The 17040-nt window shown below is 41.6% G+C and overlaps 2 protein-coding genes across 3 annotated transcripts; both read left to right on the forward strand.

Moving 5' to 3' along the window:
* Positions 1 to 408: 408 nt before the first annotated feature.
* On the forward strand, positions 409 to 5593 carry bcl6b (BCL6B transcription repressor). The gene is made up of 12 exons (XM_034136771.1): positions 409 to 928; positions 1251 to 1325; positions 1426 to 1646; positions 1966 to 2214; positions 2297 to 2419; positions 2591 to 2783; positions 2869 to 3071; positions 3162 to 3268; positions 3356 to 3490; positions 3572 to 3702; positions 4423 to 4560; positions 4648 to 5593. The coding sequence occupies exons 3-12, from the start codon at positions 1432 to 1434 to the stop codon at positions 4786 to 4788; spliced, it is 1635 nt and encodes a 544-aa protein (XP_033992662.1). The 5' UTR covers positions 409 to 928; positions 1251 to 1325; positions 1426 to 1431; the 3' UTR covers positions 4789 to 5593.
* Positions 5594 to 8629: 3036 nt separating this feature from the next.
* Positions 8630 to 16978, forward strand: slc16a13 (solute carrier family 16 member 13). 2 transcript variants are annotated; one of them, XM_034136851.1, is made up of 6 exons: positions 8630 to 8842; positions 10546 to 10776; positions 11704 to 11847; positions 12007 to 12263; positions 12575 to 13106; positions 15631 to 15893. In XM_034136851.1, the coding sequence occupies exons 2-6, from the start codon at positions 10548 to 10550 to the stop codon at positions 15891 to 15893; spliced, it is 1425 nt and encodes a 474-aa protein (XP_033992742.1). In that variant the 5' UTR covers positions 8630 to 8842; positions 10546 to 10547. The 2 variants fall into 2 exon arrangements, with proteins under 2 accessions (XP_033992742.1, XP_033992743.1); XM_034136852.1 differs by lacking the exon at positions 8630 to 8842 and having other exon boundaries at positions 10548 to 10776; positions 15631 to 16978.
* Positions 16979 to 17040: the final 62 nt, after the last annotated feature.

The following is a 17040-nucleotide window of genomic DNA, read 5'->3' on the forward strand; positions in this document are numbered from 1 at the left end:
GCTTCCTTCCTTTTATTTCTTATAACTCAACGCCTCTGCTCTCAGGCAAGACGCCAGAGGCTTCTGTTGTGGAGCACTTACTAATGCCCTTAACTTGTCAACTCAGCAATGAATCACACTGAAACATGTACTTTGATTAAATGTATCATGCAGATTTCACTTAACAGTATTGGGTTAGTTGAAAGCAATAAGGGGCTTGTTGAATAAATAGTAGGTTCAACTTAATATTATTGCTTTCAACTAACCTAATACAGTTATGTGAAATGTGTTGACATAATACATTTAATTAAAGTCAACGTTTAGGTTTTTCAGTGCAGTTTTTCTTTCGTTCTAGAAATGCTACATGCACCAAAATGTGAATCCTTTAACCAACTCCCTTGATATGATGGAATCTTAATGATGAGCTTGTTTACCCAACAATAAGTTGGTTTTCCAGCTTCCTGCTTCCTCTGTCCTGGAGAGGGGTGAAGGGGAGGAAAGCGTTGGTGGGGGAAGACTAATGGCCTACCTCTGGATCACCAAGGCACGTAGCGCTTCTCCCCAAGGGTCCTCATATATATTTTTTCAACGTGGCACAAAAACACACTATCCTTTCCTGCCATTACTTCGCTCGGAGCGATGGGGGTTTAGAAAAACTAATAGGCCACTAAAAATACTTGGAGCTTGGGCCAGGGCTTTTCCTGCGCTACTTCCAGTGTACGCGTGGGCCATTGAGGAAAGAGGAAACGAGCGGCCCTGGTTGTACGGGGGCTTCCTGCACAACGTTATAAAGAGTCCCCTCCCTTCAGCCTCCCCTCACAGTGCTGTTCAGAGCTAGTGGAGACGGCGGGTGAACCCCTGTTCCTCTTCTTTGGGTGTAAAGTGAACACTGAGGCCGGGGGTTTGACGTCAGCGCGGTGCACAGAGGTTCTCGTCCCTGCTGGTCGGGGTGAGTTGGAAAAGGATTTTCTTAACATATTTATGTTTTTATTTTTGTTTGATTTGTTTGTTTTTAAGTACAGATGCTAATGATGTGGTCCTTTTATTGATTTAGCCTTATAATTTAACATGTACGTTTGTCAGATGACTACACCAATATGATTTAAATTGTTTTCACTAACTTCAAGGTCAATGTAGGACTTTTTTTTACAATATTTTAATTCTTGATAAGTTCTTATTTATCACAACTTTGCTGACTTTTACATACCCTTGACTTATGTGAATATTAAAGTATTCATATTAAATATGTTTCTTATGTTGTCCTTATCCAGGTACGAGTAGGGAGCTGGTCTCACCTAGATGTGTCTGGGACACTCCAGCTTATTTATTCTATCAATCACACAAAGGTAGGTCATTATTGTGAATAGTCAACATTTGCGTTAATACATTGTGGATTCAAATAATGTGCATTGGATGGTTGCTTCATTCATAATGTCTTCTCCACAGATACAGATGATGGAAGTGCTGGAAGGATACAGAGTGGACAGAGTGCAGGAGATGAGACCTGCAGCCCCGGCGGAGGGATACGTTAAGGAGTTTACTCGCCACTCCAACGACGTGCTGCTGAACCTGAACGAACTCCGGCACCGCAACATCCTGACCGACACCACCCTGGTCGTGGGCGACGTGCACCTACGGGCGCACTGTGCTGTGCTCGTGGCCTGCAGGTTGGTGCAAAGGACAAGCATCTACACAAAATAGTCCCAATGGGGAGGTTTTCTCTGATTGGGGCTCTTTTAAAGGAAATGTTATTCTGTTATGACACACTTGTTTTTTCCTGCCATCCTCTGGTTGACTCATAGCTGTTATTTGTATTCTTCTTATCATCTTCCTTTCACTTTGTCCTGCTTTCCACATCGATTGTCCTCTTCTTCCCATCTCGTCACTACCATTTCTGCCTTTAAACAATGGGATTCTTCAAATGAAACTCAGAAAAATGCATATCTTACCCCTAATATAACACTGTCTTTCATTCTCTTTCCTCAGTGGGTTCTTCTACTCCCTGTACTCCCGCCGTGTGTTGCTCCAGGGGCGTGGTGGCAGCGGGGAGCAGCTCATGACCGTGTGCCTCCCCAGCGCCTTGGACCCATCCAGCGTCTCCCTGCTGCTGGACTTCATGTACACCTCCCGCCTCCCTCTGACTCCCAGCACTGTCCCTGGGGTGCTCACTGTCGCAGCCTACCTGCAGATGGACCACGTGGCTGATACCTGCCGGGATTTCATGCAGATGCACTGGTGAGGGACTGAATTCAAAAGTATCAATGTGCAATCTTGCATGTTTTCTACTTGAGTGGTTTACAAGTTCTTTGTTTTCCAGCAGGGAGAATATGAGTGCAAGACACCCTCAACTGGAGCTGGACTCCAGGGTGTCTGTAGCCTCTGTAGCCCCCAACGGAGGGGACCTGCCCAATCCTGGACCCCAGAGATTACTGCCAACAAGGTAGGAGGATGATGGGTGTTATAGAAAATGAGTGAGCTGAATGTCGCAGAAGTGCTCTGTGGGTGGGACTTTTTATTGGGTTTTTGTGTTTAGAGATTGTCCAAAGTGCTTCTGCTGTGTGCCTTTGTCTGTTGACATCTCATTGCAGCACTTCCTTTGTTTCTCCTGCAGGGTCCCTGCGGATGTTGGGGGCTCTCTCAAGCCGGGGGCTTTCCCAACCTTTCAGCCCGGGTCAAAGGAGATGAAAGGAGAGCCTGAGTCGCCCCTCATGGGCAGCCCGACTCCATCTCCAGATAGCCCTGCCCGCTCCCGCTGCCAACCAAACTCTCCAGCAGAATCCAACACCTGCAGCAAAAACCTTGTGGTGAGTTCAAAGAAGATACAACAATCTTTTGTTTCATTTTGATAAAAACTGAGGTTAATTGACTGTGTGTTCTTTATTTCTCCAGAGTGAAGTCAAAGCCACACCGGATCCAAAAGCATGCAATTGGAAAAAATACAAGTACATTGTCCTTAATCCTCTCTGTGCGACCACCACGGTGAAAGAAGAGGAGATGGAGGAGCCGCAAAGTCGCACATCACCCGACAGGATGGGCTCGACCCCCAAAGCAACAGAGGAGTGGTCTGGAGAAGTGCCTGGTCAGATTGATAGGTAATGGAATGATGAGAAATATGGAAGGAGAGAGGAGAAATATACGTGTTTTTTTAAATATGTTTGCTAATTATTACCTTTCTTCATCAGACAGGGGCAGGCCTCCTGCTACGAGGGTTCTGGCCGAGCCCCTCCCCTCGGGCCACCCCCCTCTGTGGACCACCCAACAATGCCTCCCACTTACAAGGATCGATCAGGTAATCCAAAACACTTTCTGGCCTTTCTGATAAATATTTCCCTTTTTTCAAACATGCTAATGTATGTTTTTTTGTCTGTTTCCTCAGTCCCACCCTGCACCATTTCCCCAAACCTGTTGCCCACTGATCCAGAAGCTGCTCAGCATGCGATCAAGCGTGAGAACTACTATGTGCCCTACTGTTATTCTGGCAACATTCAAGGAACCAAGACTGTCAGCTCAGGTGAGGCTTTAAAAAGACAAATATCTTTCCTATTCTCTTTCTTTCTTTAAAACCAATAACGCTGACCTTTGACCCCTGCAGGTGAGAAGCCGTACCGCTGTAATGTGTGCAGCGCCCAGTTCAACCGACCTGCCAACCTGAAGACTCACGCTCGCATCCACTCAGGAGAAAAGCCGTACCGCTGCGACACCTGCGGCGCACGATTTGTTCAGGTAAGGGTTAAATGTGTGTGTGTGCATGAGCGCTTCAGGGGAGAGGAAGTGCACTCTAACATAAAACAGGTGTCAGAGAATGCTTCCTCTTTCTCTCGTAAAAAAAGTCCTGTAGGTAGCCTGTAAAGCGTAATGAATGTCAGATTGAGTTAGCTTCAAACCCAGTCTGATGTTTGTGGCACCTGCTCCTGAAAGTATGCTTTTTAGATTCATCATTCATGATTTTGGTTGAAAGTAAGATTTTAAGGAAACTAAAAATAACCAAAGTGAGATGCATGTAGTTGTAAAATCTGACCAAAAAGCAAAGAGTGCTTCAAACCTGAATCTAAATTGTGAACTATGTCGTAGGGGAAAACATGTCACCACCTATTAACATATTTGTATTTAAAAGAGTACATATCATGTTCATTGTCAGGGTCTACTAGTATTTAGGGTTTCTCTAAGAACTTTTTTACATGCCTCAATGTTAAAAAAAGGCTTCTTTTTCTTATACTGTATGGTTCATCTGAATATACCTGTATTGCAGCCTCTCAAGAGTTCTAAAGAAGTAAAATGTATCAAAGGTTTGTGGGATGATAGGCAGTCCAGGTAACTAAACGTATGTGCACAAGCATGGGACTTTTTCATGATAAACATGGCTTCAATCTATGATGCAAATGGTTAGAGCTATTTTGTAAATATGAATGTCTAACCTGGTTATGTGATTTGTCCTGGTTTTAGGTTGCCCATCTGAGGGCCCATGTTCTGATCCATACGGGGGAGAAACCGTACCCCTGCCACACCTGCGGGACCCGCTTCCGCCACCTGCAGACCCTGAAGAGCCATCTGCGCATCCACACCGGAGAGAAGCCCTACACTGTGAGTCACACACACACACTAATGCTTCATAGAAAGAATACTGCGTCATGCCACTGGTGGTAAATCTGTTGTCTCGTTGTTTCTCAGTGTGAGAAGTGTGACCTACACTTCCGCCACAAGAGTCAGCTGCGTCTTCACCTGCGGCAGAAACACGGAGCCATCACCAACACCAAGATCCGCTACAAGGTCCTGACGGAGGCCTTCCAGCCCATCCTGCAGGCCTGCTGAACAATACCAACTTTAAATTATACAGTGCAGGTCCAGCATGTGCAAAATGGGAAAATTGGTGAACGAATGAACTTTAAATTCTAAATGATCAACACCAGTTTTTTGAAGATGAGGTGGTTATTTATACGTGTTGACAGAATGGTTAGATGACCAGCTTTGAATCATGGAAAAAATATTCTATTTGGGAAAAGAGACATTTGCAGATAACTTTGAGCATCAGCATGTAGTTGGATGATTTTGGAACTAGGAGAAAATTACGAGTCAGATTCAATAGGGTTCGAAATCCTGATGGCTTTTCTGAGATGGAGATGGTGTCAAGAAAAGTGAATTTGAAGGTTTGTGAAGGGAAAGAAAGAGAGGTTAGAGATGTGGAAACAAGGTATTGTGGGATGTTTGTATACTGAATGTTCAGGAAGAATGAAATTGTGAACGGTTTGAACTAAAGATGGAAAGAAATGCAAGTTTTTGAAGAAAGAGATGGTGAATTTTGGAATATTTGTAGTAAATTGAATTCTAGAAAATAGTGTTAAGCCTGGAAATGTTCTATTACATGTATTTATCTTAACCTTGAGGCCTGGGGCCTGCATGCAGTGATATCTGCTTTATAGTCCGAGCAGGCAAAGGACTTAGTCGTCTTATACTGGGTGTAAGCTGTAAAAAATGAAATGATATTGTTTTTTACATAATGAGAGGACTGTAGGCAATTAGATAAGTAATAATATTATGACCTGTTTGTGTGTGAGTTCATCTGCTGGACAAAGATGGTGTTGTACAATCTAAATTAAATCATTTGATATGAATTGGAGCTTTGGTGTTAAGTGTTTTATTTAATATTGCACTCATAAGTGATATAATGTATGATTTATAAACCAATGGAAACACAATTTATCCAAAATGTCAAATAAATATAAAAATATTTCTCATATGAAGTGTCCACCATATACTGTATATGTTTCTGTCTTCTAGCAGTGTACACCCTGCTCTCTCTGCCACACTTCCCTCCTTCACCCTTTCTCCTCCCTGGACTTCCTTCCTCTCATTAACACACTTTTTCTACCCATGAATCACGTCTTCTGTTTCACTCAAAGCCGTCCCGCCATTTTCCAGATTTTGTTTTCTTTCGTTTGCTTTTGTGGAAACAATGAAGCCGAGGGCACCTGTTTCCTCCCAATACTGGGTACTTACACTAACAACCACCAACGCGCGTGCACGTGTGTGTGTGTGTGTGTGTGTGTGAGAGATGCTGCTGCTTCCTGAAGGTGAGGGTGGGTGAGGGTGGAGGGGCCTGCAGACTCCTGCTGAACTCTCCCACCCTCTGTCATCCCCGCTTCCTGCTGCCTGATGAGTTGTGGCTAGCTGGGCTTATTGTCCGAGCTCAGCAGACAAACGGTTGGAAGTCTGAAGGGACTTTCCAACCTCCTAAAGTGAGAAAAATAAACCTGTGACAGAGTCTTTCCCCCTCATCAATTTGTCCTCAATGACACCCTGTCAGGGGGGTCTCCCTTCAGTTCACTAAAGGAAGAATCAGAATGACTTCTCTGGAACATCTTTCAGGAAGTGGTGTGGAGTTTATTTCATAGATTGCTTACTAAGCTTTTATCGATTTCATTGAAACTGTGAGAAAAACCACAACTGCGACTTGATTCCATTATAGTTATTTGCCAATATTATTTGAAAAGCTGATGTGTATTGATCAAATCTATCCCTTTCCTTTCATGCAAAGCAGATAGGACAGCTACATTATACAGTGTTTGCTGGACTCATAAATGTATCAGTGCTACTGGAATAATACTCTGCCACAGATTTGTTGCAATTTTATTGAATTCATTGAGGAATAAGCACCATCTTAGCATACTATCAACTGAGAGCTAGATTCTGTCTCCTTTCAAGTATGGTCCCTTAACTGTATTTAATGATAAGGGGAACCATACTGTGACCTCAATGCTAAAGCACATCATTATTTGGCACTTCTATGTCAGTGAGAAAAATCAAAAGCACATTATAGGCATCATAAAAATAGACTTTATGGCAGAACAGTGGTGTTTTGACTGTACAGGTGTACCTAATCAATTGACTATTTCCACAAACACTTTCACACAAGTCAATATTTCACATTGTAATTTAACATGCAATTGTTTTACTGTCATAGATTCAATAAAACTAAGTGGAGTTGAAGTGTTATCAGCTAAATGTAGATGAAGATAAAGACTGTTGTAACTGCTTCTGCTGACGGGTTGTAAAACCTATAGCAGGGGTGTCAAACTCAATTTCATCGTGGGCCACATTAGCATTATGGTTGCACTCAAAGGGCCGGTTGTAACTATATAAATATACATATATAAATACATAATATATATGAAATAATGTATTATATTATATTATTGCCTCTGCTTTAGATTTGTATTGGATAGGGTAATAACTTCATAATTAACTACGTCTGAAAGCAGAAGTCTAGGGCAAATAATTGCAAGTCTCTTCAGTGCGCATGTCACAAAATGAGATGCATTGTGGGACATATAGTTTATGGGCAACATGCTTCTGTAAAATAAGATAAGATGGATCTTTATTAATCCCCGTGGGGAAATGCAGTAGTTTAACAGCAACAGGGTAAGATTGAAAAACAGGACAGCACAGATTCACACAGATGAATAGAATTAAGGATAAATCAAAGATAAAAAAATAAAAATAACTATAAAATAAGAAATTAATTCAAATGAACATATATAGATATACTGTAAAGTAGCATGTAACCGTATAATAAACGTATTATATTCTTTCCAAGCTCTTGCGGGCCACATAAAATGAAGTTGCGGGCCGGATTTGGCCCCCGGGCCTTGAGTTTGACACCCCTGACCTATAGCCTTCTTTTCAACTGTCAGATTAATGTAATTAAAAGTTACAGTATTTACCTCTGGGACAATGGAAAGAGATACAACTGTTTCTATAGATGACGGACTTAGTAAACTCAGTGGTTGCCTCCCTCTAGTGTCAGACATGTAGAAACCCATAGAGACATTCACAGTTGACTTTCACTGGTTGTTCTAACTTCCGTTAATGCTGCAACTTTTCGTGGTTAATGTGCTATTGCCTCAAGCAGTGCACTCTGCTTTTTAAAATACAAGGAGGACCCTTTATTCAATCTAGTCATATGCTTCTTTCAAATCAGCAACAAATGGCCCCAAGGAGATACAGTATTAAGTGCACATTTGTAGCTTTGCTTTGTTATCCATTTCAAAAGCTGAGTCAACAGAGGTTTTGTGGTGATGGAATAATAAAATAAACATTAGCAGGAGACACATACACAGCAATATTTGAGTTCATTTCTGTAGACTTAGTTTCATAATAAAGGGGGACAGCCTGTCTCCTCATCTCAGAGACACAAAGACTGTACTCAACATGCGAATTGTCCAACAAAAAGGACAGTTTTAAAGTTGTCTTTTGTATAAAACATGATTGAAACGAAGTTATCCAAAGCATGCTGGAGGAACTTGAATAGAGGGAAATTAATCAATATAGACATTTAGGAGCAGCTTGTAAGGAATCCCCAAGCATGTTAATACAGTGGATAGATTATCTTAGAATTGATAGCAGTTAAGTCTACATTTATTGACTGGACAATATTAATTGTTAACAATAAGTTTAATCGTCATTCAGTCTGTGTTTTGCGTTTATTTTGTTTAACGTTAACATAATTCTTCCTCTAAAAATCAATTATTAACATTAACACTTGTTGACATATCGAAGTCCTTAATGGCCTTAACCCAAATATGACTAACATGGTTGTTCTTAATGGAAGAGATAATGAAAAGGCATAATTATCAAAGCTATGCACTGCACACATTTTTGGGTGTTATCATCCTGTCTTAAAAACTAGAATTCTCGAGCGCGCCCCCGTGAAGACTATGCACGCACACCATGGTATTCTCGCTGTCTAGTGACTTGAACTTTTCCCTTGCAGCTCGTGGAATCTCGCTGTCACTATTGTGCTGTTTCGCACAGTGAACTTGGACACTGTGGACCATGTGCTGCTCCAGAGACAGCTGACAGACCGAGGGTGAGTAATGCAGCTTGTATAAAGCCTGTAAACCTTTATAAATGAGTTAAATAGTAATAGACGTTAACATGAACGGGTTCAATCAGTCACGGGTTATGAAACGGTTAATTTAACGCTAAACGTTATCAGGACAGACCTCACTTTAAATATCCAAAGACCATGCAAGCGACAGGTGCACAACCATTTTAAGATAAGCTACTCTATACATTAACGCTATAACATCAGAAATACGGTAATATACTGGCGAACATTGTGTTTTTAAGGTCTAATACAGCTGTGTGCGAGCACCACTGCGCAGGCGCTGTGTGAAGCCTACGTCATTTGTACTGTTTCTTCTGCGCGTTCCCGCCTGTGTACCTGTCTATGGCTGGGTTCTTGATCATGAACGAAGATGCTTGGAGGAAAGGCAGTACTATTTTGTGTGTAAATGTGTATGTGTATATGTCTATGTACTTAAACCCTGATGTCCAAATTGTAGTATCATGTACCAATACACGTTTATAACTGGTTATCAGCGTTTATAGTACTGGAACTAACTAATGAATCACACCATTAAAGAATAACAATAACAAGGTGTAGCCAGGAAATCATAAAGACTGTTCCTTTTAATTAAAAAATGGTTGAATGTAAACACCTCACGGGTTGCTTATCCTCATAAATTCCCAGAAACAATATAAAGGACTCGACCTGAGTGTTTTTGGGTCAAATGCCTGTGCAATTACCTTTTTTTAAAGATCTGCATTACCCTGGTGCTTTTACCTCAACCCCTGCACCCTTTAATTCAGCAGATAGGTTTTAAATTATACAGCCATTTCGAAAACACAATAGAGATACACAAACAGTCTTAAACAAATATTAAACCATATTTTAAGGCATTGTATTTGCACAAATGAACAAGGGGTTTAGTGCATGTGTGTTTGAGAGAGTGCTGGGTGCACATTCCTGTAATTCCTGCAGCAGAGAGGTGAGTGGCATTTGGTTATGAAGGGCTTCTTGTTGCTTTGGTTTATATTCAACTAACAACATAAACCAAATTCAGCAGCAGAGGTGAAAACTGCTACTGCTCACCTTATATGTTGGGTTTAACATACTATATTTATAACTAGTACTACTAAGGAAAATATTTTATAATTTTTGACAGTGAAATTATTCAAATAGATGCATCTACATATACAGATTAGAATGGAGAAACAAAAGTGTGTCTGACATTGATAAACACTTTAAGGGTGGATTTGTAGTGGACCATATGTGGCTAATAGATATCACTACCCTTGTGAATTATGCTAATGTTGCTAATTAATGCAGGAATAAGCTATGTGAGTCACACATGAAGAATTTAATTACACCCCGTTTCATTTTCTGTGTCACTTCTGCAGACTACTTTTGTAATCTAATCTAATGAAAGTAAAAGTATAATAAGGGACTTTCTTGTCTTTCACTGGAGACATAACTGTTTCCCCATAGCTGATCAATACACACTTAAGCATTCAGACATCCCCTCTCACCTATATCTCGTTCTCAAATGAAGGTCAGAGTGTCAGAGTGTCAGGGTAACCAGCGACTCTATTGGCCTGTGGGAAGTTAATCATTCTGTCTATTGACAACCACAGAGAGGATCCTGAGATGTGTGACACTTGCATTTCCTGAGGCTGATATCTCCAGAGCTTCCCTTCTCTTCCTTTCTTCCCTTTTCCATTCAACAGACATGACCAAGCTGAGGCCCAAAGCAGAGAGCCAGGGCGATGGTGGCGAGAGTCCTGATGGGGGCTATGGTTGGGTGCTGGTGGGCGCGCTGTTCGTCAGCACCAGCCTCGTGTTCGGCCTGATGAGAAGCTTGGGGATATTCTTTGTGGAGTTTGTTCAATACTTTGATGAGAGCGCTCAGGCCATTTCCTGGATCTCTTCCACCGGCCTGGCAGCTCAGCAGTTTTTCAGTGAGTCATGAGTTCAATTGGGCATTTATGGTTTGTAATTGACTGATTACTCTGTTGACATGAAGCAAGTGCTGGAATATAGTGAAGTACATATACTTAAGGATTGTGATTAAGTAGAATTTGAGGGACTTTAATTGAGTGTTTTCAGGTCATGCTACGTTATACCTCTAGTACCCTAGATTTATCTGACAGTTTAAGGTACTTTCTAGATTCAGACTATTAGCTGATACAAATTCTAAATAAACTAATTTAAAAATAAACATTTACATGTTATATATAGGCTAAGATATCCAGTATTAGTATATACAATTGTTCCACCTTTACCAGCTGTGATAATGCATCTATATATATACAATTCAGGAATGCGTCATTTTGCCTAATGAGTACTTTTACTGTTGGTTCTTAAATATATTTTGATGCCAATACTTTTTTCACTTTATATGAGTTACACACATGGTTGTGTATAATTTCTCTAAATCTATACTAACACAGGATGAGGTGTAACTTAAGAGAAGCAAACAATTTAAAGAATTTAAAAAAAAGCTTTATGTGAAAAGAGATGCAAATCATTAACCCTTTAAATAAGCCCCATTGGGTCACTCATTACAAACTCTTGCTCACATTATTCAAACCTAGTGAACTATATCTAAAAGTGTCAGTGGGAGTGAGGGTTGGGATTGAATATTTCACTCAGTGTAAACATCATATAGAAGTGCTGGAGCAAGCTGAAGCAGAATATAAATGATAGTGTAAAAATAAGGGGAGTTTAACAACCTAGAAAAGTAGCTATGGGTTTAAAATTAAAATGGCCTTCATATTTGAATTACATCTAATTGTTAGCAATAGCATGCACATTGTGGCTGGTTAGTTTGTGACAGGCTTTATACTAAATAGCTTTGACTAATGGAGCTGATGTGTGTTTTGCAGGTCCTCTGGGTGCAGCGCTGTGTAATGCATATGACACCCGGTGGGTGGTGATGACGGGGGGCTGCCTGGCTGCACTTGGACTCATTCTTGCCTCGCAGGCCACCTGTCTGGTTCACCTCTACCTCACTATGGGAGTCATTTCAGGTAACAGAGTCTTCCAACACCAATAACTGGTTTAGTGGTGTTCTAATCCTGTCTTTGCTGTTAGATGCTTAGGTTGTTTACCTAGTTAATTGTTAACCTATGTCATCTCAGGTTGAACAACTGACCTCTCACTGAGGGTCTCTCTCCCCTCTCCTGCAGGTCTGGGCTGGGGGCTGGTCTTCACTCCCATGGTGGCGACAGTCATGGCTAACTTCACCCGCCGGCGCACCCTGGCGTTGGGGCTTGCGTTCTCCAGCATCGGCCTCTCCTCCTTCGCCTTCAACCCGCTCTTCCAGCTGCTGGTGGAGCTGTACACCTGGCGGGGGGCTCTGCTGATCCTGGGGGGCCTCAGCCTCAACATCGTGCCCTGTGGGGCTCTCATCGGCCCACAGAGGCGCTCTAAAGCCCCAGCAAAGGTGGGACAAGACTTGTGACAACAACTCAAATGTCCAACTTGAATTAATGAGGAATTGATACAAATCTGATGTACAAAGCTCAACAGTACAGTGAGCTCACAAAACATGATGTTCAACGTAACTCAAAAATTCAGCATGATGTTATGACCATTTTCTCATGTTACTGTCGTTAAAACAGTGTACTTTCCAGACTAAGTCAACTGTTCCCAGCAGAAATTGATTAGCATACTGATTGAAATAGGAAAGATGAAAGTGATGTGGTGTTATTAAGCGAAAATACATCTCAGCATTTCCTCCTTTTCCTCCCCCAGGTGGTTTCAGAGAGCGGAGTATCCTGTGCTTCCTTCCTGCAGAGAGCCTCCTCCTACCTGGAGCTGCCGCTGCTGTTCGAGCGGCCGTACATCACCTACACGTTGGCCATCAGTCTTCTTAACGTGGGCTACTTCGTGCCGTATTTCCACCTGGTGGCCCACAGCCGCCAAGTGGGCTTCTCGGAGTACCAGGCTGCTTTCGTCATGTCTGCCGCCGGTGCTACGGACATTCTGGGTCGCATAGTGTCGGGCTGGTTCTCAGACCTTGGTCACTTCCGGCTGATCCACCTGCTGAGTGTGTGGACCACCCTGGCGGGGGTCTTCATCATGCTGCTGCCCGTGAGCTCCTTGTCCGGATCGTACGCCGCTCTGATGGTGATCAGCCTGCTCTACGGCTTCAGCTCCGGGGCGCTGACCTCCCTGGTGTTCGCGGTGGTGCCTATGATTGTGGGCGTGGAGCGCATGATGGGGGCCCTCGGGCTGCTGCAGCTGATCGAGAGCGGCGCGGGACTGCTGGGGGCCCCACTGTCAGGTACGAGCAGACTGATGGAGCAGACTGATTGCTCTGGTTGCCACCATTTTATCTCCAATGTTATCTACATGTTATCTAAAGTGACCTTAATCACACACATAATGATACAAGTAGTCAAATATTAAAGGTCCCCTATTATACTGTTTTTCATCAATATATTATAGGTCTCAGATATATACAAAACATGTCTCTGAAGTGTTTGGCTCCAAACACCAAACAGATCATTGCAGCATCCCATAATCCCTTCTGTTTCAGCCCTGTTTCAAAAGTGCTGATTCTCTGTCTGTTACTTTAGATGAAAATAAGGAGCCCCTCCCCACGCCCCTCTGAGAGATATTTGGTTAAAAAGAACACAATGGTGCTCTAGGAGGAGATTCAGGTGATAAGGTGGGGGGGGGGTTTACCTTGGTTGCTGATTGGCTAATGGTTACACAAGCCAAAAAATCGTTATGACATCATAAAGTGGCCAAAATCTGAGCAGCTCATTTTCAGACAGGTTTTTATATAAATGGATCAGGACAAAGAGAGAGAATCTTTTTTCACATGGGGACACATGTTGATGTAGAAAAGACATGAAAAAGTGGATTTTGTACAATAGGTGACCTTTAGTTACTTTAGTTATCAGTCACTTCTTTTCCTCTTCTGTTTTTCCACTCCTATTGTAATACATCCCTACACTACCCACTTGCACTCATGTGGAGGGTCCGCCATTTGAAGTGCCAATCCAAACCTACTAGCTTGAAATGAAAGTGGGTATTTAAACCCTTCAACAGAGGTTACATAGTTTTTACGATCAAGTATACCCTTTCACAGTCCAGAAAAAGGAAGACTTGTTAATTTGATACAGAGGCCGCGGCAGAAACCAAGCAGCTCATAAACATCAGAGCTCAAATTGAGAAGATGTCATGATGACCAAAAGAGGGAAATGCCAGTTTTTCATTTTCTATCAAAAAGCTGATATGAAACCATAATTACCAAAAGTTAGAGGGAAGTTCATCACAAGGTTGTAGTAGCAGATTGAAATGGATCAAGATGTCTTAAAGTGTCAGTGCACCCAGATTACACAAAACGATTTCTTCTCACCTAACCTTTAAACGGTACCTTGCTACTCAGATAACTAGTGATGGCAGTTTGACACTGAAGCTTCGAACGGAGCTTCAACCCTGGACTTCCTATTCCATAGAAGCAGTGATTCGAAGCTTGCTTCAAATCACGTGACATATGACGTCCGAACCAGCAACTGCTTCAAATCACGTGACATATGACGTCCGAAGCACCAACTGCTTCATTTCCTGAATGAATCACTTGACTGGTTCGCGGTCCAATCACGCGATTCAATGCACTGCCTCGTCTCTATTCTGACAGGTGACAGGTTGAAACTGTTTCGAATTTGAGCGCTTCAACACTTATAACCACTCTAAACAATGCGCAATGTGTGGGTTGTTGTCGTAGTTTGCGTTAACACTAATATGAAAACCATGTTACTAACTTAAGGTATAGATAGCCCAGTGGTTAGAGCCGGCGGCCCGAAGCGACGATGTCCTCCGCGCAGCTGGTTCAAAGCCCGGAACAGATGAACTTTTAATCATTTCTTTTCAACTTTAATACTTTATTAACTGATAAAAGGCCCTCTCCGCCCAAACAAAATTCCAGCACTCTCTAGTCTCTTCTCAATAACCCAATACGCACAATTATCAATCTTTAATTGCAAATAGAACATGATATTCAGTCTTGTGTGTGTGTGTACATCGAATATTTTTCAAGGCAAAGATACGTTAAACCCACTGCAGCCTTGCACTTCGCCAGGAGAGGTCGCTGTAACTGAAGCTTCGAGAAATGAACCTATTTCCGACACAATTGTCCAAGTGGTTCGATGCTTCATTCAAAGCTTCATTTTGCCATCACTACAGATAACTACTCAGATAGATACTCTATCCCAATACAATCGGAATGAATGGTATTTCATTTTGGGAGGTAAAGCATTAATAAAGTAAGAACTTTTCTTCAGTAGAACATGTACAGTCCGTTTAAGAAACTAAAACACACTCACCACTGACTCACTCAAAAGTCTCTCCATCCTGTCTCTTACATGTTGCTTTAGTTTCTTGATAAGCTTTGTTACGCTGAACCTTGATAATGTTGGCGACAAAAGAGCACTATGTATTCACAGGAGACATTTTTGACTTAGTAGACACCGCTCAGCTGACACTAATAACACTAACGAGGCTCTGCTCCAGCTGCAATTAGCTTCATCAGTCACACCTGCGCTTGATTTAGTTAGTTATAGTAATTAGACCTAATTAAATGACATACAACTGAATAAAAGTAATGACATTAGTTATTTGTTAAACATTAAACAGGGCTTCTTCTATCTTGCATTCATTGGAATAATGTTTTTCTGAATTAGCATGAGGCTAGCATTTAGCGTCTTCTTAGTTTCTCCTCAGAATTTGACTGTTTTAAACCTCTCAGGCAACATCTGTATACTCTTTTGTTCTTATTCTGTGTTTTTCTGTCTCCCAAGGGTTACTGAAGGACATCACCGGGGACTACACGGCGTCCTTCATGGTAGCGGGAGGTTTCGTTGTTCTCGGTACTCTGAGCATGGTTACCCTGCCTCACTATTTCTGCGGTAAGGATCCTCCGCCCCCCAAAAGCGTCTCACCTGAGGACCCAGATAAGGGTTTACATGCAGAGCTGGAACAGATGCATAGTTCACCTTCAGACATGAATGATCTGACAGGGGAAGTAACCAATAATCGCCTTCCTGAAGACACATATAGTTAATATGCTACCTAAAAAAATGTGTTATACCTCAAAGATTCAAACCCAAAGAAGAAAGAGGCTTACTGTGAAACTCCGACAGCACAAAGGGGCCAGTGTGTTCCCGACTCTGTTACACATCCTAACCTCAGTTTAATATGTAGGCCAGCAACGTCTGCCTATAATAAACATTAGGCATTTCAGCATTCATTTTGCAATGTACAGATGTGTTGCTTTATATGCACAGTAGATGGCATGCAAGATAGGAAATGTGTAGGAAAATGTGAAATATATGATTTTATTGTTTCTCTATACTTCACAAAGAAACTTAAAATAATTTTTTTTTGTGTATCTGAATGTAAAATGCTGAATCACTGACCAGCATATTTCAATTTTGCACTTGCATGATTTATCACTCTTCACTATTGTTATTTAAAATGTTATTTTAATGAGGCACGGATGACAAGAGCACCAAAGATATGGTTTATCAGAATGGCTGGATTATTTCACCCCGTCACTCCTGCCGTCTGTATTGTGTGTGTACATCTTCAAAAAACATTTAAGTACACACTACAAATACACATGGACGTTTATTAGTGCCTCGGGAGTCCTTTAGCCTTTCTGTTAATATTGTGCATATTTTTATACATTCCAAAATCTCAATGTGTTGGTTTTTACACTCCTGTGTAATTTATGAATATAGATGAATGATTATAAGAAAGTGAATTTCTTATTATTAGCAGAACAAATTTGACTTTTAATCGAGGCATCATGTTGCTCATTACAAGACTCGTATTTCACAAGTTCATTTTGTTGCCAGAATCATTGATGACTGAACACTTTGTACTTTTTGTAAAGCAAAAACAGACTATTAAAATCACAGATTGCCAGGTTGGCATGCCAGAGAGTCACTGTGACCCTCTGGCTAATTTTCAATTCATGTCATGTGACTTCTAAGTATGACTCTTGCTCACACAGGCAGCTACTGAATGGAAGGGTTGGAGGTGTGAAATATTTGTCTTAACCAGGTTATCCTGGCAGGTGAATGATCCAAAGCCGATTTTGTTTTGTAATGTTGATTAAAAGGCAATGTATTTTGTTCAAACACATCTCCACGTTGTCCTTTTTTGTCTCAGTCATACACTTTTTAAGCAGGAATTATGATTGTTTT

This window comes from Trematomus bernacchii, unplaced genomic scaffold, assembly GCF_902827165.1.
Source record: "Trematomus bernacchii unplaced genomic scaffold, fTreBer1.1, whole genome shotgun sequence".
Classification (NCBI taxonomy): Eukaryota; Metazoa; Chordata; class Actinopteri; order Perciformes; family Nototheniidae; genus Trematomus; species Trematomus bernacchii.

Bases quoted from the DNA above. Each gene is read 5' to 3' on its own strand.
- slc16a13 (XM_034136851.1), top strand. From the start codon at position 10,548: ATGACCAAGCTGAGGCCCAAAGCAGAGAGCCAGGGCGATGGTGGCGAG. The intron at 10,777-11,703 runs GTGAGTCATGAG...TGTGTTTTGCAG, and splicing joins GGCAGCTCAGCAGTTTTTCA to GTCCTCTGGGTGCAGCGCTG. The intron at 13,107-15,630 runs GTACGAGCAGAC...CTGTCTCCCAAG, and splicing joins GCTGGGGGCCCCACTGTCAG to GGTTACTGAAGGACATCACC.
- bcl6b (XM_034136771.1), top strand. From the start codon at position 1,432: ATGATGGAAGTGCTGGAAGGATACAGAGTGGACAGAGTGCAGGAGATG. The intron at 1,647-1,965 runs GTTGGTGCAAAG...CTCTTTCCTCAG, and splicing joins GCTGTGCTCGTGGCCTGCAG to TGGGTTCTTCTACTCCCTGT. The intron at 2,784-2,868 runs GTGAGTTCAAAG...TTATTTCTCCAG, and splicing joins CCTGCAGCAAAAACCTTGTG to AGTGAAGTCAAAGCCACACC.